General features: G+C 55.2%; 1 protein-coding gene across 1 annotated transcript; it reads right to left on the reverse strand.

Moving 5' to 3' along the window:
- Positions 1 to 152: 152 nt before the first annotated feature.
- Positions 153 to 21,514, reverse strand: CACNB1 (calcium voltage-gated channel auxiliary subunit beta 1). The gene is made up of 14 exons (XM_037809337.1): positions 21,261 to 21,514; positions 18,708 to 18,794; positions 15,707 to 15,826; positions 14,829 to 14,951; positions 14,103 to 14,239; positions 13,818 to 13,894; positions 12,474 to 12,493; positions 12,130 to 12,210; positions 11,652 to 11,710; positions 11,364 to 11,473; positions 11,048 to 11,199; positions 8,233 to 8,328; positions 7,642 to 7,827; positions 153 to 5,851 (listed from the first exon to the last, which is right to left on the reverse strand). Exons 1-14 carry the CDS (start codon positions 21,342 to 21,344, stop codon positions 5,387 to 5,389), a joined length of 1,797 nt encoding a protein of 598 aa, XP_037665265.1. The 5' UTR covers positions 21,345 to 21,514; the 3' UTR covers positions 153 to 5,386.
- Positions 21,515 to 22,169: the final 655 nt, after the last annotated feature.

Below are 22,169 nucleotides of genomic sequence, written 5' to 3' on the forward strand. Positions count from 1 at the left end.
AATGGGGAAGGCAAATGAACCTCAGGCTGACCGGTGGTTAGAAGGAGACTCCAGTCATCACACAGGAGAGCTGGCTCCTCCCACCCCACCCAGCCCACCTACAGCCCTATCATTGCTCCCATCCACTTACATAACAACCATTTAATTGGTCTCCCTGCCTCTGCCTCTCCCTTATCCAGAGCATCCTCCTTACAGCCCTATTAACCTTCCTAAAGCACAGATCAGCATCTGTTACTCACCTTCTAAAGTGTCTGTTACTCAGCTCATAAACCTTCTATAGCTCCCCATTGCCTACTAGATTCTGATCAGCATCCTAACCCAACATTCAAAAGCCACCATGAACAACCCCACTGCCTTTGCAGGTTTATCTCCCATGTTATTCACCCAGTGGGTGACCCCCAGTGGAATGACTGACTAGTCCCTGCCCACACATGCTCAGCTCTTTCTGTGCCTTTGCTTCTACCTTCCCTCCTCCTGAATGCCTTTCACCACCTTCTCAGCCGGGAAGAATCCTGAGACTTTTTCACTGCCTTGCCATAAAAGCCACCTACTTCTCAAGCCCTGGCTTGGTTCTCCAGCCAAATGGGGCTTCTCTCCACCCTGGGACTGTGGACTGGCATTTCTGTTTCTTGTTCATCTGTGGACTCTCCCCAACCCCCATGCATAGTCCAATGCCTGGAACACAGTAGGGATTTCTTGCTGCTGGATTGAAGTAAAATGAATCAAGTTATAGCCTGAGGAATGGTGTCTGGAGTATTGAAAAAGGAGTGTGAATACAAGTTTAAGAGGATTGAGGAAGCCCCAAGCTTAATGCCCAGAGTTAGAAGGATGGAGAATTGACCACAGGAGCCATTTAGGCTGGTTGCATTTCCACGCAAGGAAAGGAGACACAGCTTCAGCTGGGGTCATGTTGGAGTACAGTGCTAGGAGAACAGCCATACTTGAAGAATTTTACCATCATTTCCCTGGGGGAAAGAACCTCTTAGTGCATTCTGCCTGCCCACCCATGTGGCCCTGAAACTGCAGAACTGAAAGTGACATACTGCTAGCTGGGAGCACATTTAGTAAACAAGCAAGAAAAGCCACCTCCCCTGCAAGGCCAGAGCCTGGATTGTCATCAGGAATACATTTACTTATTTATCCGTTTGACAAATATGAACCAGGAGTCAGAATACATGCCAAGACCCAGTCTGGGCCTTCATGGAGCTTACAGTCTAGAGAGGGAGGCAAATACATACAGAAGTATGTAATTACAAAATGTGGTATGTGCTAGGAAGGAAAAACCCTGAGCGACAGTAAGTGTGAGGGCTTAATTTAGGAGAGCACCAAGGCACACTTTTCTGAGGAAGTGATTATTGGAGCTATGACAAGACTTTTCTCTTAGGGTCTCAGACTGGGAAACCCCCGATCCCCCAGGGCTGTGGTGGCCCCAGCTCAACACTTCCAGGACGGTGGATAACATCTGCCACACCTAGTTCCTGAGACCACACCTTCCTCAGCTCCCTCTGGGCCAGAACCCTCTGCAAAGCCTGACAGAAGAGAAAGCAGCTAGACAGGGAAGGAGGAGAAGGGTACCAGGTGAGAGGGGGCCCCAGCCACTGCACCCACCCTGGCTGGTATCCCTGAGGCATCTGTGGTAGATTGATCCCAGCTGACTTCGTGGGTGTCGAAATCGTCACTTGTTGACAACCACCAAAATGCTGACTGTGCAGCCAGAGTCCGTTGAGAGCTTGTGGTTACCAAGACACAAGAATCTCTCTCTCTCTCCCTTTCTCTCAACATCTCCAAGCCAGCTAGAAATGCTCTGCCTGCAAGTTCTAGGCAAATGCAATTTCAGGCAGAAGGCATGTGGAGACAAGACAGAAACATATTCAGATATTTGCTTCTTTCCTCCAATCTTTCCCTTCTTTCCCCGCTACAGAAGCTGGGGCATCCTGGGGCAGGGAAATTAGCTCTGGACTTGGAAGTCATGGGCACCACAGAACCTGAAATCCAAAGATCTGAGTTCAAATCCTTGCTCTGCAGTTGTGTAACTGTGGTCAAGTAGCTTAACCTCTCTGAGCTTTGCCTGTAAACTGGCATTCATCATTCCTGCCCTTGATTTAAAACAGCAGGCTTCAGTCTGTATCTCTGCCAGGCTCCAGACAATGCACCTGACTGTATTCTGCTCATTGACTCTTGAATGTCCCACAGGCACCTTAAACCCACCTTGTCCAAACCTAGACTCATTTCTGTCCCTAACTGGTTTTTTTTTTCACCTGATTTCCTCCTCTCTCTCACTCACTGGCCACTTCCGATTGTTCCCAAAGACCTCTTGATTCCAGCCACTAGGTGTCTCTGGTCGTCGTTGCCTCCTTTCCCATCCCACTGCTGTGGCCTAATGCAAGCTCTGCTCATTTCTCACCCCGAGTATTTGCAGCTGTTTCCAGGCTAGGCCCTCCAATCTATGCTCCAAACTGCAACAAAGGCAATCTTTTTATTGCTGCTTAAAACACTTCAATGTCTGCACACTAGCTTCAAGACAGCCCAAACTCCTTAACACGACTCGAGGCTAACTGCAACCTGCTTCTAACGACCCCACTACCTGCCTCTGGCCACCCTTTGAGAGCACATTTTGCTAGTAAAGTGCCCAAATGCGCCATGCATGTCACCTGCTTCTCTGCCCTGAACAGTTCCCACACTAATCTTCCCAGGTAACTCCTAACCATCATTCTAGACTCCGTTCAAGCCTCACCTTCTCCAGAAAGCCTCTCCTGACCCCATGTTAGGGGAGTGGCTCCTGTGCTGTTTTCCTACGTGTACCCCTTGCTTCTCACATCAGAGAGCTCATTGTGCTGTATTGAAATGGTCAATGGCTCCCATTTAGACTTGTGCCTGGTAGGTAGTAGGAGCTCAATAAATGTTTGTTCAGCAATTAAATAAGGGAATAAATGGTTGCATTGAATGGCAGTGAAAAGAGCACTACACATGGAAGCAGGGACAAGGGTCTAGTCCCAGCAGAGATGGTTTTGCCATCACCTCCCACGGGACCTGGGGCCGGTCATTTCACCTCTGGGTACATCCAGTTCGTCTCCCTTTGATCTGCCAGCCTCCCCTCTGGAGGCTCTTGGGATGTCTGTTGTCCTTGCTGCACACACACACACACACACACACACACACACACTCACACACACACACACACACACACACACTGGGCAGGAGCATTCAGGTGAAGGATCAAGGAGCTCTAGCCCTCCAGGGCCACCACCCCAGAAACAAGAGTGAGGAGGATGGAGAAGTGGTTTATAGGAGCTGTGTGAGGCAGGATACAGGTGGCTGCAGAACAGCTGTCAGAAGACCACGTCCTGCCAGCCAGGGAAGGCAGGACTGTGGAGTCGCCTGCTGCCTTTCTTCCTCACTTTCTCAGGCTGGGTCTGGAGGAGTCCCCCTCCCTCTCCCTGCCCCATGTGTATACTCCCTCCAGTCCCCCAAGGCAGACCGGCAGGAGCTGACCACGGAGGGGGAGTTGTGGAGGCGTCATCCTACCCAGTCATCAAGAGCATTGGTGGGGCAGGAAGCCGGGAGCTCGGACCCTCCCTCTCCTGGGCGGGGGTGGGAAGCAGCCGAGGCCAAGGGAGCAGAAAAACAAGTGCATGTTTATAAGACATTGTGCCAATGGCTGTGAATCTCACCTGCGGAGCCCCATCTCCTCACCTCAGCTGCCCATCTCCCCTTGCCCCACTTGTAGGGAGTCGTGTGGGGCATAGGGCTGAATGGGGAGCTGAGAGCAGCGCAGCTCCATGGAGGTTGAATGTAATGCCTCCCAGGGCTGCAAAATAAGGGACTCTATCTCCTTCTGAGTCAACACCTCAGGGCACTGCTTATTCCCACACCCATCTCTTCACTTCCCCCTGCATGTAGGTGGCTCCCACATGCCCGGCTGTGTGGTGCTGTGTGGTGCTAACAAAGAAGCAGGCTTGGGAGGCGGCTGCGAAGGACAGGACGGCAATTTTATATGTGGCAAAATACTTCTCCTAGGGGAGTACAGACAGACAGACAGACAGATGGGAGCACGGGACACAAGACAGGGAGGGGGAAAGGGTGGGCAGTGGTGTCTTCTATCCAGTGAGTGGAAGCTGCACCCCACCTCTGGGGCGGGGTGGGGCAGCATTGGCACAGGAGGTGGAGACAGGCGTGAGGTGCCCATCCCTGAGGCGGGCAGCCGGGCAGGGCCCAGTCCTCGTTGGCACGATTGGCTCTCTCTGGCCCAGCTGGGATGCTGGGGAGGGGCAGGGCTGCTGGGCTATAGAGATGGAGGCAGAGAGGTACCCCTGGGGATGGAGGGTACCAAGGCCTCTCCTGGGGTAGTGGACGTGGGGTCAGGGACAGGATCACAAGAGGCAAATACAAAGTAGCAGCAAGCAGCAGCAGCAGCAGCAGCCAAGCCCCCCAAGGGAGACCTGAGGTCCTGAGGCAACCACTGGGGTGGTGAGCAACCCCTGGGCCCCAACCCACAGGGCTCCTCCCCTGGGGCTTCAGGGTGAGGGTGGAGGAGTAGTTTTTTGGTTTCAAAAAGAGATGGGTCAGAGAGTTCCCTGGGCTCCACACCCAGGTGGCATGGGGATGGGGGGCTTGAATGCAGAGGGTCCCCTTCTTTTGATGACAGCAGGCAGGGGATGTTGTAGGCAAAGCTCATTCCTGGGGGTAGGTGAAGGCCGAGGCATGGAGGTGGTGGAGTGGGTACAGTGTCTCAGGTTACCCACACCTCGGGGTTCTAGGCATGGGCACTGCCATGGCCCTGGTGGGGGGCGGGCAGGTAGAGGGCGCTGCATCTGATACCTGCTAGTTTCCACCCGGACGCTCCCCAAGCTGGGACCTCTATGCTGTAGCTTTCACCTACCAGACAACGTTACCTGGATACTGGGGGGATGGGTGGGCAGTGAGGAGCCCTGGGTCTGGGGTGCAGGAAAGAGAGGCCTCATGGGAATGATGCTGCAGCCTCCGTCTCCCGAAAAGCCCCCCAACCCTTCCCAAATGCTCTGGGTTGGGAAAAGAAATGGCCACCCCATTTAGGACCCTCATTTAGAGCCCCAAGGAGAAAGAATTAATGAAGTGCACCTTTTCTCTGGGAGGGTGAGAGAAGCCCTCTTGGCTAGGTGGAAGAGGACACTACAGAAAGGTGGGTATCCCCCCCCCATCACCAACAGCAGATAGTCAAAAACCTACAGGCTTAAGGGCCTCCCAGGACCTGCGATGATGCCACCAAGGAAACCCCACTCTGAACAAAGGCAACTGAAAGGGGGAGATCGTGCTCCCTGGAGGCAAGATACACCCCAAGTGGCGAGCCGCTGTCCCTCCCTTCCCCTGGGCTCTGAGCCCTGCCTCCCAACGGTGGTGGCCCTGCCTTTCAGCGGATATAGACCCCTCGCCCCCAGCCCTCCAGCTCGTTCTTGTTGCGCCCCAGAACTGGGCCCCCGCCCTCCGCGCAGTAGCGGGCCTTATTCCGGCCCCGGTTCCGGTTGTCGGTCAGCTCCTCCTCATAGTCTTCCTCCTCATCTTCCCAGGAGCCCTGGCGGGCTGGTGGGGTGCTGCCCCCTGTGGGGTCTCCAAGCCCTGGCCCCTCTGAGGGGTCAGTCTCCATGTCCACACACGAGTCTCCCAGCTCTGTGTAGGCAGAGTTTCGGCTGCCGGGGGTGTCGGCATCAAATGTGTCCTGGTGGGACAGTGCCCGCAGGGTGCCCGCCCGGCCTGGTGGGTGGCTGCTGGGGTAAAGGCCTGGGGGCTGGCGCAGCTCCCCCGGGTACTCGTGCACACTGGCGTGCTCCCCGGTGGCCCGTTCCAGCGGCTGGTCCCCGGAAGCAAGGTAGGGTCCCTGGTTAGCAGGCAGATGGCACACACCATGCAGATGAGGCAGGGATGAGAGAAACACAACAAAGCAAGGCAGATTAGTGACAACACCCAGACACCCAGCCTGGCCGAGGGAGGAGGGTTATCCAGCAGGGCAAATGGCTCAGAGCCCAGCCAGAGGATGGACCTCATGGCATTTGCTCCTCTACTGGGACAAGGGATGCCCAACCTTGACAAGCCATGAGATGGCATGAACTGTCAAAGCAGCCATGGTACAGCCTGGGAGCAGTTAGTCACTGCTTCTTCAATGCATGGCATCGATGCTATCTTGCAGTTAATCATCATTAACAACTCATTAGTATTGCCACTCATTAGTGGTTAATCATTGCCCCCAGTTTAACAAATATGTTAAAGGGAGATTTCAGCCCAAACTCACTGACTCCAGCTCCTTCAGCCCACACCAGACAGACCCCAATCATAGGCTTGCAGAACCCCATGCTTCTCCCCACATTCCATAGTTGGGTGGCAGAGTCTCCCAAGTTGATGGGCTTCCCCTGCCCCCAATAAGCAGCAGGCTGGGGAAGGCTAGTGAATCTCTATTCTCCACTGGAAACAATGACAGACAGGTGGCCCCATGTCCTCTTCCCCAAACACCCACCATGTGAAGGTGACCTGATGGCCACTGCCACCACAGAGGCTGCCACAAGGGGTGCAGAGGGCCCTGGGTGGGGAGTTGAGAGGCCTGAGTTCTTGTCCTGTCCTGGCCACTCACAAGCTGGGTGACCTAGAGGAATGAATTCCCCTTTCTGGGGCTCAGTTTCTCAGTTGCGGTGTGATGGAAGATTACACTAGAGTAGCAGCTTCCAGACTATTTCCTAGAAATCAGGGGTGGTGAGGCACAGAAGTGCCTCTGGGGTGCTTCATGGAGGTGAAGGGGAAGTCAAGCCGCTAGTTCCCTCCGAGCAGATCAAGGATGCCTTATCTACCTACTGAGCAACCATACGATTCCGTGGACAAACAGGCTCTGCTGCTGAAGACAAATTTGAAAAGTAGTGGGCTAGAATAGCTTCATGAGCCTCTTCCGGCTCTAACCTAGAACCCCATGCTTAATGGTGTAGTCTCGGAGACGGGCTGTGGATCCCAAGGGAAAGGGGCGGGGCAGGGCGGGGTGCCCACACCAGGGCCTTTCCTGGAATGTGTTTAGGTGGGAGAAGGCTGGAAGGTACAGAGACAACTCACAGAAGGTGCCACATGCTTGATCCTCTCTGAGGGCTCTCCCTAGGGACTAGGGTTCTCGAGGAGGAGGCAATCTCTCTGGGTTTCATGGGCCCTGCTCTGTGGGTTTCCCTGTGTCTGAGGGCCCCTGCTCTGGGGTACTTCTGAGAGGGAGGCCCCCTCTAATGGGTCTCAAGGGGGCATGGATCCCATGACTGAGTATCCCAAGTCTTCCTCAGGTTTTCTTACAAGCTTCCTAATCAAGCCCCATATCCAAAAGTCCCCAGGGAGCCAACAAGGCCTATGGAACCAGGCCCAGGGAGGCACCACCAGGCAGCTCCCATCCCAGCAAACACGACAGACACCACAGGCTGCCTCTCACCATGTTTGTTTGTTTTTACAAAATAAAGCCCTTGCCTTCCTTTCCCGTGTTCCCTGCCACCCCCCGGGTCCAAAGCCCCGGGTGGGAGGGGAGAAGCAGCGGGGCCCCTGCTACATGGCGTGCTCCTGCTGCTGGGGTGCCGCGCTGCCGCCCCGCTGCGAGGTCTCCAGCCCACCCCAGAAACTGAGATTTCTCCTCAGCGAGGTGAGCACTTGTACCTGGAGGTTGGAGACAGGGGCAGGGCTGGCAGCCAGGGCTGCGGTAGCCATGGTGCGGTTCAGCAGCGGATTGGGCGGTGTGCTGCTGGGCGGGTGCGTGGCCTTCCAATAGGCTTCCAAGTACTCGGCCAGGTGCTCGCAGGCGTCCTCCAATTGGTTCTCGTCCAGGATGATGTCAAACATTTCCTGTGGAGGCAGGGTTAGGGGCGGGGCTGGGGTGAGCTGGGGCGTGGCCAGGGGTTGAGAGTGTGGCCTGGGTGCATTGGGTGGAGCCAAGGGATTGAAGGACAAAGCTAAAAAGAGGTCCCTGGACATGCCGAAGGGCTGTCAGATCTGTAACTGGCAGACCTGCAAGGGGCTTGGCCCCCGGTCCAAGTCTCGTTCTAGAGCCAAGGCGACCAAGGCTTGGAGAGGCTCCTAGACTCACCACAGAGAAGTGGTGCTTCTGGAGCCTGAACCCAGCCTCTGACTCCCTGTCAGGGTTCTGTCCCCAGAGTTCCTGGTCACTCTGTCTCACGAGCAGGCCAGAGGAAACCAGGAGAACCCAAATGCCCCCACCACCACCACCACCACCAGGGTCTCAGCACTCACGGGGGGACACTGCGCCAGCTTCTCCGAGGCCGCTATTTGGACATTGAGGTGCTTGGACTGAGATTTCCCTCGGGATTTGATGAGCCTCTGAAGTACCTGGTTTGGAGAGCAGAAGAAGCGCTAGAGGGACCCAGTCCCGGATGGAATCAGCATGGAGAGCCAGCGTCAGGGCCGGGGGAGGCCCGGTGACTCTCAGCCCTGGTCACCTCTGCAGAATTGACCTCACCCACCCTTCATCCATTCTACACAATGCTCAGGCTCTCTCCCGCGTCTCATACCAGAAGTTCTCCTTGGGATTTAGCAGTAAAGTTCATGCTGTGGCTATATGAAGGGCAAAGATTCTCCTTCCTGACTCCTCTAATTTTATTTATAGGCTTCATTCCTCAGACCCCCCAACCCCCCCAACCCCCCTCCCAGTGTTAATGATAACCACAGCAACCATCACAATAGTCATCCTAAATGGGCCACTTACATGATCAACTGATTTAATTCTGAAATAACCTAAGTAGGTAGAGACTATTATTATCCTTATCTCAATAATAATAATAATAATAATAATAATAATAATAATAATAATAATAACATAAACAAAGTCCCAACCTTAACTAAGTGATCAAGTCAACATCCCAAACGATTCAACAAACAGACATCATGTGCCTCTTGATATGATACCCTGAAAAGGACATATCACTTTGGTGACGTCCCTACCAAAAATGCAAAACCTAAATTAATCTAGTCAAGAGCAAACATCACACAAATTAAGGTAGAGTCTACAAAATAATTGACCTGTACTCTTCAAAACCCAAGACAGGCTGAGTTGTTCCAGATTAAAGACAAAGAGACATGACAATTAAATGCAACATGTGATCCTGGATTGGTTCCTAGCCTGGGGGGGGTGGGGGTGGGGATTGCCATAAAGGCACTATTGGGACAGCTGGGGAAAACTGAATACGGACTCTATTTTAGATAACATTTCTTGAATTTGATAATTGCACTGTGGTTGTGTAAGATAATGTCCTGGTTCTTAAGAAATATATGCTTAAGTATGTAGGGATAAAGGATATAATAATCTACAACTTCCTCTCAAACAGTTTAAAAATTATATGAATATACACAAAGAGAGAAAAAATGGCAAAATGATCAAAATTAGAGAATCAAAAAAAAAATTGCCTCATACAACTTAAATGGCTGAATCATGCACCGTGTGAACTATATCTCAATAAAGCTGTTAAAAAATTTAGTGAATCCGAATGAAGGATATTCAAAGAATGGGGATTCTTTGTACTATTCTTGCAGCTCTTCTATAAATTTGAAATTATTTCAAAACAAAAAAATAAATAGAACAGATACAGTGCTTACTAGGAACCAGGCACTTTGCATGGTTATTCATTTATTTAATCTTCACAACAACCCTCTGAGGATTTTTGCCCCTGTTTTGCAGATGAGGAAACTGAGGCATAGAGAAATTAGGTGACTTGCGCAAGGAAGTGTTAGTAAGTTAGTAAGTTAGTAAGAGTTAGTAAGTGGCAGCGCTGGAACGTAAACCCAGGCAGTCTGGCTCCAAGGTCCCTCCTCTTAACCTCAGCGCTCTGTGGATGGGGAAATGGAAGCATCTGCTACTTTCTAGTTCACAAAGTGTTCTCCCATCCACTCTCTCATACGATCCTGTCAATCACCCCAGGAAGTGCTATAATCTTATCATTCCCATTATGCCCATTAGAAACAGAATCAGAAAGGCCAAGCAACTTTCCCAGGGAACTCAGCTCATAGAGTGGTGCCGGGATAACAGTGACCACCACTGGCTGACATCAAGAATCAGACAAAGAGCAAACCCTGATGTACATTATGGCTCTTCGTTAATAATATTATTATAACAATAGTGATTCTTCAATTATCACAAATGTACCACACTAACACAAAATGTTAATACTGGGGAACACTGTGGGGGGAGGGGGTAGTACGGGAACTCTGTACTTTCTGTATGATTTTTCTGTAAACCTGTAACAGCTCTAAAAAATAAAATTTTGAAACATTAAAAAAAATCACCTGTAATAAATTTTTTAAATTTAAAAAAAGAATCAGATGGTATACTGGGCTCTTTTCATCAATCACCTCCACTCAACATCCTCAACAACAATATAAGGAGGCATTATAATCCCCATTTTATAAGTGAAGAACTGTGAAGCTCAGAGAACCTAAATAATTCCCCCAAGATTCCAGGCTCATTAGAAAACAACAAAACAACAACAATGACAACAAGAAAACAAAGTTAGGATTCGATCCCCATGCTGCCTTCTGACTTCAAATCCTTCCCCTAAACTCTCCCTCCATGTTTCTCAAATCCCCACTATCGTCCAGGAGGGAAAATTAATGGAGCTGCAATAAGACCGAGAAGTAAATCACAACCTTCCCACCAATTTCCTCTTTATCAAAGTCCAAATGAGGACAGTGCAGCAAAAAGGGCTGAAATCAGAAGACAAGAAAGACCTCTCTCAACTGCCAAGTAGCAGGGTGACACTGGGATGAAAAGTACAAATTTCTCTGTTTTTCTGGACCAAGGATGGAAGGTCAACCAGAGTGGAGACAGGGGACTGAACTGCCTGACTCAAATAACAATAGTAATAATAACTAACACATGATGAGGTACATTAGGTTGAATCATCACAATAACCCTATGATGCAGTTCTACAGAGAAGGAAACGGAGGCTCAGGGAGATTAAGTTACATAATTATAGTCAGCAGTGGAGCTGGGACTTCAGCCCAGACAGTGCAACTCCAGAGCCCTCCTTTTACACCATGCTGCTCCTGCACCCACCTTGGGAGACGTGATCTTGATGTAAACAATGATGGGGGCCAGCGAGGTCTTGGAAAGCTGGGCTGGGTGGTTGATGGTGTCAGCATCCAGAGCAACCAACTGAAGGGTCCGGGCCAGCTCGAAGATCCGCTCGATCTCACTCTGCACCTCGGCTGGGGGGCATGGAGTCACGGGGAGAGGGGAATTTAAGAGGGCCTCCCCCAGGGGACAGTGGGTGAGCAGAGCACTTCTGGAGAAGGTCCTGCCTACTACCTCCCACCACTCCCATATCCAACCCAGAAAGAGGGGGCAGGGGCAACATGGGGGACCCCCTCACCCAGGCTGGAGCGTGTGTTGGAGCGCTCGATGATGATGTGCTTGCTGGGGTTGTTGAGAACTGAGCGCTTGGCCAAGGAAATGTCTGCCGTCACACGAGTGATGGAGATCCTGGAGGATGGCTCCAGAGGTGTCAGGAGATCAGGGTGGGCTGGGATATCCTGCCCACCCTCCAGGCTCCAGGCCTTGAGTCCTAGAGTCCCCAGGTTGTCATTCAAGCCACCCTGCCCATTCCCTGCAGCAGAGAGTCACAGTGGGAGTGGGGAGCAGCTCCCGGGGAGGGTCTTACCTGCCATCAAATCGATGCTTCAAGAAATCAAATAAAGCTTTCTGCATCATGTCTGTAACCTAGTGGTGGGCAGGGAGAGGGAGAAGCCAAGGTGTTGGAAGCTACTCAAGAAGGGTGGGCTGTGGGTATTTGCACCCTCACATTCTCTTTTCTTCTGAAATTCCTGAGTTGAATGGGCCTCTACAGAGGGTGGGGTTCCTTTGGATCTGAGGAGCCTCCAATGAGATCTCTGATTCCAAAAGTCCTCCTGGGTGGTATCTCTGGTAGCCTGGGCTCTTCTGAGGGATTTCTTCAGTGGAATGGGCCCCTCTGAGTGGATCTCCATGTGGGTCTGGGCCCCTCTCGGGGTTTCTCTGAAGGTCAGCAGGCCTATAGGCAGGACATCCTGGGGATCTGAGCCCTTCTGGGGGATCCCCCTGGGACTGAAGATCTGGAGACCTGGGCCCCTCTAAATCCACTCCCCTCCAGGAGCTCCTACCTCGTAGCCCTTGAGCGACGGTCCCACCAGGATGATGGGCCTCATGGAAGGCACCACGTCATAGGGGGGCACGTGCTCTGTCTGGGGGGGGAAGCAGGTAGGGGAAACCCCAGAATGGAGATGACATTAGCCCCTCTCCCCAGCTTCCAGGCTCCCCCATGCATCCTTTCCTCCCGCCTTGTCCCAAGGCCCAGAGATGAGGATGGGGGTGGGGGTGGGAAGGATGGCCAGGGGGAACCAGGAAGGGTGGGGGAAATGGTAGATAGATATGGGAATGGGTGTTAGAAGTTCTTCCTAGCTCATCCCGTGGTGGGGAGAGGAACACGGAAAGCTGTGATACTCACCGACTTCTGCTTCTGTTTGGCTGGGTCCAGAGATTGCCAAGAGGGGGAGGGGGAAGGGGTAGGGGAAGATACCCAGGCAGGAGCAAAGGGCAAGGAAGGAGCCAGGGCAAGAGAGGGAGGGAGAGCGGGCAGATGAGGAGAGATAACAGGGCATGCGTGTTAGTGACAGACAGCCAGAGAGAGGGGACAGGACCCCATGCCAAGAAGGAGCCAGAGAGGACCCTGGGTCAGGGCTGGGAGTGGGACTGACAGTCAGTCCAGTGGACTTGGGAAGATTCAAGCATAACCTGCCCCCTTTCTGGATCTTGGGAAAGAGCTAAGGAGGGTGACAGCCCTAATTTGGTACCCATCTCCTGTCCCCAATGTGTGCCAACCTGCTCCTTTTAAGGGTTCCTTTGCCCTCCTCCCCTCATGTGCCCACCCTAACCCCATGGAGTGCAAAAAGGGCAAAGGAGTCCGATTCCTCTCTCCCCTTCACATGGGGATGGGAGGGGAAAACCCTGGAAAATTTCATTTGTAGTGACGGAGAAAGAAAGGTCAGGGTTTCATTACCAGCAGACCCCACCCCCTCAGTTACTGGTAGGGCAGCCCTCCCAGGGAGTGGGTACTGGGATGGCAAGAAACAGCCTGTCCTGGGGAGTGGGGAAGGGTGTTTGTGGAGCTGTATGTGCCCTTCCTCTGTGCCATCCTACCGCTGCCTCCTCCTTAGCAGGAAGCCCCGATCCCTGCAGAATCAGGGTAGTTCTACATCTGAATCCATTCCAGCTCCCCACTCCCCATTCCCAACCCAGACCAAAAGACCTCCCCTCTTGTGAGAACCCAGCAGGAATTACCTTCTTAAAAAAGGGGATGAGTTTGCCATGGGGTGGTGGGGTGGTAACACTGCTACCACTAGTCTTGGCAGAGCTGCCCTGCTCCCCGAGCTCTGCCTCCTCATCCTCTAACTCTAGGGGGTCTAGTTCAAATGCTAAGTTAGTCATTTCATTACCTGGACCGGAGAGATCAGGAGAGAGGGAGGAGGGAGGCAAGGTGGAGAGGAGTGAGAGGACATGGAGACACAAGTACAGAACGCAGGGATGGGATGGGGAAAAAAGAAAGAAGAAGAGGTGAATGGAACAGGGCTGGGGGAAATGAATGGAGGGGCAGGGAGTCAGGCAGAGAGATGGAGCCACTAAAGAAATGGGAGAGAGACATGAGGGGATGGGCACGGAGGGGCCCAGCGTGTGGCACTTCCTAGCCTTCATGGACAGAGTAGCACTGAGTGTGTTGGGGTACCCAGGATTGGGGCACCCATCCCACCCAGGGGCTCCCCACCCCATCCCCTAGGGCAGAGGCAGTTCTTACCACTGGCAGGGGGTGTGGGGCGGCGGGTGCCAGTCACCACATCTCCCAGACTGGAGCTAGAGTTGTCGCCTGATTTGCTGTGTGGGCAGAGAGAGGCGTAGGGAGCTTGTTAGCACAGGGACGGGGGCGAGAGGGATCTCGTTCTCTCACATGGCGATGCCACAGGCTGCTCTGGGCCCCTCAGGACAGTGCTCCCCCTGGGGGCACCGTCCGGACTTGATGGCCTGGCCTCGGGGTTGGAGCGCCCTGAGAGGTGCCTCCCCTGTGCCCACCCCTGCCAGGTACCTGGAGCTGAGGCGGTTCTGGCGCAGCTTCTGCTCCTGCAGCAGGCGCAGGCTGTCCAGTTTGACAGGGCTGGGGATGAAGCCAACCTCACAGCCCTCCTTCACCAGCCGCCCGATCCACCAGTCATTGTTGTATTTCTGCAAACGACCATGGAAGGTGGTGTGGGGAGAACAGGATGGGAATCAGAAGCAGGGAGCCAACAGCCATCCTCCAGAAGGAGACGCCCCCAGATCACCCACCCTGCCCAGGGGTGACACCCTCAAAGACACCCTCACTCCCCACAACTCCCAAGGCCTCAGAGCCTGAGTACAGCCCCCCAATTTGCAGCACAACTCCAGGACCAGCATCTTTCCTGGCCATGGACCACCCCCGCCCTGCACATCCCCATTTCTGACAGTCCTGCCTCCTTTGTCCCCACCCCTCAGGGGCCTGCCTACCCCAGAAAGGCAGGGAGAAGAGCAAAGGCTGACCCTACACGTGCATGCTGCCACCCCCATTACAGGCCTCATCACAAAGCCTCCCAACAGCCTTGTGACCTAGGCATTACCACCCCATTTTACCAATGGTAAAACCCAGAGGCCCAGAGAGGTGGAAAGATTTGCCCAAGGTCACACAGCAGATGCAGTCCTACTTGGCTCACAAGCCCTCTCCCCACCAGATCTCCGGTCACCCCTTCCCTGGCATCCACTCCCCTCCCCTTCTCCAGATGCCAAGCACTCTCCCCACCTCCTTGATGTGCAGGAAGTCCTTGGGCTCGAAGGTGATGGCCACCCCCTGCACAGGCACCTCATCCCCCGGAGACGGGTTGTAGCCGACATTTGTTCGCACAGCAAATGCCACAGGCTTGGTCTGGAGGAGGAGCATGGGGGAGGATGACAATCAGAGGGTTAAACCATCATGCCATGTACAATTTCCTGACTGGGGTTGGGACTATGCAGATGTTTGTAAATTGTTCATTAAAAGATGTACATGAATGGTTTATGTCGTTTTCTGTACGCATTTTTATTTTCACAATAAAAACAGAACGTGAAAAATAGAATTCGGCCCTTTCGGGGTGGAAAGGAGCTTTGGGGAATGGCAAGTATTGGTGGTGGGGGGACCCAGACTGACACCAAGAAGAAACAGTAATAATAACAACACAATAATAACAGCAGCTACTGTTTAGGGTGCCAAATACTGTTGCATGTTTTACATATACCATCTCATTCAAAATCCTAAGAAGATTAGCACTATTGTCTTTACTTCAATGAATGAGGAGACTAAAGTTCAGAAAGGTTAAGTGACTTGCCTAGGATCACACAGCTAATAAGGGGCAGGGCTGGGATTCTAGCCCAGGAAATTTGGCTCTGGGAAGAAATGGAAATTAGCATCAATCAAGCTCCTCTTATGTGCTTGGAACAGTATTAGACATTTATTATACTATATAAGGAGGCAGCTATTGTGGCCCAATTTTACAGCAGTGTAAGAAGTGAAGGCACATCGAGGTCCAGGGCACACGACTAGGAAGCAGCTGGGCCAAGGCTTGACCCTGGCCTGTCGGGGATCTCTCAGGCCTGGGGGTGGAGGGAATGGCACAGCACAGGCCCTCCCCACTTCTCTCCTACCTTGGCTTTCTCAAGCTGCGCTAACGCCTGGCGTTCCGCCTCCTTCCTTAAGGCTTCCCGGTCTTCCTCCAGTGATACATCAGAGTCAGACGGACGGCTAGTGTAGGACTCTGCTGAGCCCTGGAGACAGAGAGGGCCAGCTTAGGGCCAAAGCCGCCTCCCCCAGCTCCTGGGCCTTGGAAGGCATGGAGGGGCCACCCAAAGAGATGACTCAAGCCCCAGCCAGCTCAGCACGATGCCACAAGGTGTTATTAAATGTAAGGGACCAGGAGCTGAGCTCTGCAGGCCCCTGAGAAGAGCATGGCCCTGGAAAAGGTGACAGCTAGCAAGGAGAGGGTTAAGGCAGATCCCAGGACAGCTGCTTGGGGCGCAGGGAGGGGTGGGAACCTGATAGGGGCACAGTGCAGGGGAGGAATGCCAGGGGACGAATCTCCACTCCCTGTTCCTCCTTCCCTCTCCTGACCCCCAGCACCAGCTGAGACAGACGAAGCAGAGGCCCAATGGCATCCCTTGCAGGGACTGTAGCCACCAGCTTAGGCCTCAGCTCTCTGCACTGTATGCAGTGGGGAGCCCACTCGGCATGCCAGTGGGCATCAAAAATTTTGCTATCTTCTGCTTGAGGGTCAGGGGAGATAGAATTCTACCTCTCCTACTCCTCTAATTGGCGCTGCTGGATCAGGCCACCCCAGCTGGAGCCCCAAGCCTCAGGCCCTCATAAGATGTGAAAGAAAACCCAAGATTCCCAGGTTGGTACAAGCAGAAAAGGCATGCTAAGAGCAGAACAGGGGGCAGGCCTTTCCCTAACACTGGAGATGCCATGTACCAGTGTTACGACAGGCTCAGAAGTCTGGGTGTGCCAGAAAGCTGGCTTTGACCAAGCTGGTCAATCCAGAGCACAGGGAACTGCTTCAGGGATGCACGCATGTGTGTAAGACATGTGAGCCTGTCCAGACTTAGGAGTGCGATGAACATGCTTGTTTGAGTATGTGCTTGGACGGGCAGCTGTAGTATGTTCAGGAGGGTGTGTTCTAGGGAATGCACACAGGTACACGAGAGGGGGGCCCTAGGTGTCTGAGTCCCTGAGGTGTGAGGATGTGCACACGTCTGTGCAGGGGTGGTGCTGCGACAAGGGGTGGGAGGCAATATGGGGAGAAGCAGGATTGCAGCAATGTGGGGACGCATTTGCCCAGGAATGTCCATTAGCTTAGCATGGAGGGGACCTCAAAAAGAGAAGGCAAGGTCCCACCTCCCCCGAGATGCCTCTGGTCATTAGCTAGCGCAGTTGCCCATCCCTTTCCCAGACAAGTCACAAAAATGGGAGACCTGTCGGGGAAGAGCTGGGCAAAGGGTCCCCAACAGAAGTTGGAAAAGAGACGTGAAGGAAGGAGAGTGAAAACCAACTCATCTACGGTTCTGTGCCCCTCCTAATGGGAGTACTCAGATCAAAGTGACGGATGCCCAGGAGCCAGAGAAACAGACCCAGAGAGGCACTTATTGACCCCAAGACACAGACAGACACACACACACCAGGGCACATCAGAAAAGGCAGGAGGCAGGGAAATGGTGACGAGTCAAGGAGACAGGCCAGGATGAAGGCTCCCCCACCCCAGCTTTCCTGAAGGGCTGCTCCCACCCCACCCCCACCCCCAGCTCACCACCACCAGGGTCCGGCTGGGCACTTCCATCGTGGCACCCTCGGTGCCTGGCCCTGCTGGCCTAGGGGGTGGCCCTGACTGCCCGTTCCCCCAGGGGGCTCAGGTTACAAGCAGAGTTGCTACATGTGCAAACTGCTAGGGTATATTTAGCTCAGAGATGTGGCAAGGACTGCCCCCCCCAACTCCCCACCACCTTCTGGGGATCAGAGCTGGGAAGGACTGGAGGCAGAGGTAAGGGGACAGGTCTGACCGCCCGCTTTGGCAGACCCTGAGGGAACCAAGGCCCCTTTCTGCCAAGAGGGGCAACACTGAGCACAGGGTCATTTGTCCTAGCCTTGATCCTGGCCCAACTCAGCAACAGGAGGGACGAAGGATGGACCTTCTGTCTGTTTGTGTCCTTAGGAGACGCTGGGATGAAGGCCCCATCCTGACTCAAGTCAGGCCTGGGCTCACATGTGACACGTGCTGTGGAGGCAGAAGAATCAAACAGGGCCGCAGTCCGATCAATGGTGGAGCTGCCGGGCACCACTCGCTCTCTCCTGGCCCAAGGGGAGCAGACCTCCAGGGAGCTCCTCCTCCTCTACTGCCCTCTGCCCTCACAGGTCCTGCCCATTTCCTCTTCAGCTAACAACTTTCCCTTGCCTGGTCCCAAGCCCCTCTCTCCTTTTTTGGGTACCAGGCTTTGTTGAGATGCTCAGTAGTCATAGCAACCACATGCCTCTCTCACTGTTCTTCCTGAGCCTAAGATGGCCTGGGTCGAGAATTAGAATAGAAACAAGGGTGGCAGCTTCCTGACTGAGCACAGAAGATCCTAGAAAGCTCTTCTCAGTTATCCCCCTTTAGACAAGGGGGCAGGACTAGAGGTCCTCTTTAAAATCAGCGCCCTCCTGCCTCTCCCCCATCACCAGTTCTTTCTGCATATTAAAGAACAGCTGAAACTGGGTGTGAGGAGGCCATTTCCCTCACCATACCTACCCAGGGCTCTTCATTGCCTAGACCTGCCTCTACCCCACCCTGTCACCGATTCTGGGGGAGGACATGGAAGCAGACAGCCGGCAGGGGGAGTGGGTGACAGCCCGAAGCAAGCTAGAAGGAGGCAGGCCAGGCTGTCCCTGAATGAGATGACGCAGGCAGGCAGCAGGGGCTGGCGCCTGGTGCTGGGGGAGGGGTGGCGCGGGGGCTGAGGGAGTGGGTGCAGCTGACAGCGCATCCAGGAGAGGTCAGGGAGGATCAGGGTGATAGGGCAGTTCCAGCAGGTGACAAATGACGTGGGGGAGAGTGCCTGTTCACCTCCGCTAGTCTCCTCCACCAGCCACCTCCCTCCTCGCAGCCCAGCCCCCCCTTACCTGGCGGACAAAGCTGTTGGATGTTGTATCCGAGGACGTGCTCCCATCCGACCGTTTGAACCTCCCTTTCCTCTTGCTGTATTTGCCCTGGAGAAGCCGGGAAGGGAGGAGAGTGGAATCAGGAAGCACCTTTCCCAATCCTCACCCCAGCAGGCGCATGGCTACAGCTAAGCCCTGGGAATACCATTCCCTGATCCGACAGCACTACCTCCCCCCCTCCCCCGCCGGCATCTTCATCCTGAGGTGGTACAGCCCAAGGGAAGGGAGGGTCTCCCATCTTCACGGAGAGGGTGCAGACCACAGCCCTGGGTGGGGGCAATGCAAGAGAGACCCAGGGGACACGCGCAGAAACCCCCAAGCACAGCCAGAGAGGCTAGGAAGGGGGAGGCACTGAGAAGCTAGAGGATCATTAGCCAGCAAAAGCTAATTAAGATTCTGGGCAGGCTGCAGAGGTCTCTGGAGGGTGGGAGGGCGGAGGCTGCCTGCAGTGCTGGGGAGGGGGGGCAACGAGAGTCAGGGAAGGTCCCCTCCCCCTCAGCGGGAGCCAGAGTAGCACTGAGCGTGCCAGTGGCCCCCAAAGAGAGGAGGAATCGCCAACCCAGGGCCCAGCTTGGCGTCTTCCCTGGGCCTAACTCTTCACTTCGATTTTCCGCAGAGTGGGGAGGGGAGCAGCAGCTCTGAACCCCAACCCCAAACTAGATTTCGAGGAGGGGCAGGGCCTGAAACCATATTTGGAGAGAAGCATCCAACCCCGGCCCAGAGCCATGGGGGCAGATCCCCCCACCCCTGGCAGGCCTTTTCTCAGCCCCCTCTTCACAATCACAGAAGCCACACCTCTCCCCAAGAGGGGGGGGGCAAGAGGGATCAAGCCTCCACCCCAGCTGCCACTGTCCACACCCTGTCTCCATGGTACCCACCAGGCTACATCAATTAAACACCCCTCGGCCCTGCCCCAGGCCTCACAGGGGTGACCAACTCAGTCTCACTGACCAGGGCTCCTGGCTTAAACGAACACCCCTTGGGCAGCCCACATTCGGGTTAAGGGCTTCAGCTATTTCCAGGCCTCCTGTAAAGGGGGCTGCTTCTTTGCCCCCGCCTGCCCCAACTTCACATACACATTTGGCCCCAGGCCAGTCCAAAAAGGGTGTGTGTGTGTGTGTGTGTGTGTGTGTGTGTGTGTGTGTGTGTGATTGAGGGTTCAGAGGACCTCCGAGCCCCTCCCCCCAATCTCCATCCTAGAGTTTCCTTTGGCTAAAGAACCTGGATGTGCAACAGACCAGACTGGGGACTCTGGCTCCTGGGACCTGAGAACAGGGCGGAGGAGGGGTAGATAGAAGAAGAGGGCACCTGGGGACCCTTTGAGGACCTTCCCTCCCCTCCCCTTATCTCAAGCCAGACATATACCCAAACTCTGTTTGAGGACCCCTATAAACCCACCAGGATCCCCAGAGAGCCCCAGACTCATTCATCCCACCACCACCACTAGGCTGGGAAAAGGGAGGGGCACCTAGAGGGACAGGGAACAGCTGAAAGGAAGGCCCCAGTCAGCTGCCTTCCACACTCCGAGGGGCCTGGGGTGGAGGAGGGAGGTATTTTTAGGTTTGACCTGAACCCCCTACATACCCACCAACCACATTATGATTGTGGTTACAGTTGCTCCCGGCTGTCCATACCAAGAGAAGGGTTAAGGCTGGGGGCATTGCTGGGTTGGAGAAGGGCAAGTCCCAGAGGAATCCCCTGGCACGATCCCCTCAGGCCCTGCTGATCACCCCATGGGCACCCACCACACCCCGGAATGCCCCTTCCAGGGGATAACCCAGGGGCATAGAAAAAATGTGTGAGTAGGGGTGTGGCGGCAGACCCCTCCCCCAGGTAACACAGCTTCTCCCCCTCCAGGATAGTGAGTTGGCATCCATCCAACTTTCCAAACTTTGGAGGCGTTTTCCGCGGCTCGAGGAAAGCCAACGTGGGTGGGAGGTGGGGGAGGGGAGCCCGTCCAAGCTAGGGGTGGGCGAAGGCGTCTGGGATGGGGAGCTGGTCCCTTCCCCCGGCCTCGAGGGCCACCGTCCGCGGTTCCGAAGCCTGCTGGCACCGCCCTCTGACCATCGCCTCGGCCATCTCCCAGGGCCACCCCGCCCCACCCACCCCCTCCCGGCGCCCGGGAGCGCGCTCTGCGTCGACCCCTCGCCTGAGCTCGCTGTCCAACCACTCTCGACCTCCCCTTCTCAAGGCCTGGACCCCCCTGCCGTCACCCCCACTGCCAGCCCACTGGAAACGGTACCCGAGCAGCAGGGACCCTGAAGCGGGGGAGGAGTGGAGGCGACGGAGACAGGCGGCCCGACCGCCCCCGACCGCTCCTCAGCACCGCAGCCCAACTCCGGGCCAAGCGCCCATCAATCATTTACCCGGTGGGATGGGGGGTGCGCAAGCGCTCCTCTCCCCTCGGTGCCCTGCATATAACCGCTTCCCCCTCCACCCCGCACCCCTCGAGTCGGCCCCACAAAGGTCCGCGGGAATGGCCCTCTTCCCCTGGGACCGGCCACCGCGTCTCACCTGTGGGCTAGGGTCGAAGACCTCCATGGGGATCTCCTGGGAAGGTGGGTAAGGGCTCCGGGACATGCTGGTCTTCTGGACCATGGAGAGGAGCCTCCCCTCCGGCCGCCCGCCCGACCCAGCCGGGCGCCCTCAGCGCATGGGAGAGGCCGTCGGAGCCGAGAGCAGCGCAGCGCCGCGCAGCCCGCACCCAGTCCAGCCGCTCAGCCCGGCCTTCGGCTACCCGCTTCCTGCCTTCCCTCCTCCCCGCTCTCTCCTCAGCAGCCGCCGCCTCCTCCTCCCCGGGAGGCTCAGCATCTCCCCCCGCCCTCTCCGCTCCCACCCGCCCCTCCCTCGCTCCCTCCCTCTGCCCGCCCCGTCCCCGCCCCTCGCAGCCCCTCCGCGGGCTCGGCACAGACAATGGGAGGTCGGGAGTGGGGGCAGGCACGCCCCTCCCGGCCCGGGCCGGGGCTGAGCGCTGGCCGGGAACGGGCCTGGGGTGAGGGCCGCACACTCAGTGGGAGGTTGAAAAAACCCGCTTTAGAGGGCGGAGGGGGGGCGGTCCCCAGCGCACGTCAAGCGCCGATGGGGGGAATGCGCAGATTGTCATGACTGGCACTCCTCACCCCCACCCCTGTCCCAAACCGTTCTTCCAGAGGTTCTCCTCAGCCCACTCCCGCATCCGCTACTTCCCGGTCCCAGTCATCCTGGGACACGGCTTTAACTCCTTTCTCCCCAGCGTGGGGGCTGAGGCCGCCTTGAACCCAACAAAAAGGTCCCTCCTCCTCCAATTTGGCCCTGGGCTGCCGCGGGAGGGCCGAGACGGGAGTGGGGGGGGGGGGTAGTGGATAGAGGGTCCAAAGGGAGATCCCACCTGGGACAGCAGCAAGAGGCAGTCCCCCAGGGACTTGGGAGTCCTACTGCTCTAAT

This window comes from Choloepus didactylus, chromosome 18 (assembly GCF_015220235.1).
Source record: "Choloepus didactylus isolate mChoDid1 chromosome 18, mChoDid1.pri, whole genome shotgun sequence".
Lineage (NCBI taxonomy): Eukaryota > Metazoa > Chordata > Mammalia > Pilosa > Megalonychidae > Choloepus > Choloepus didactylus.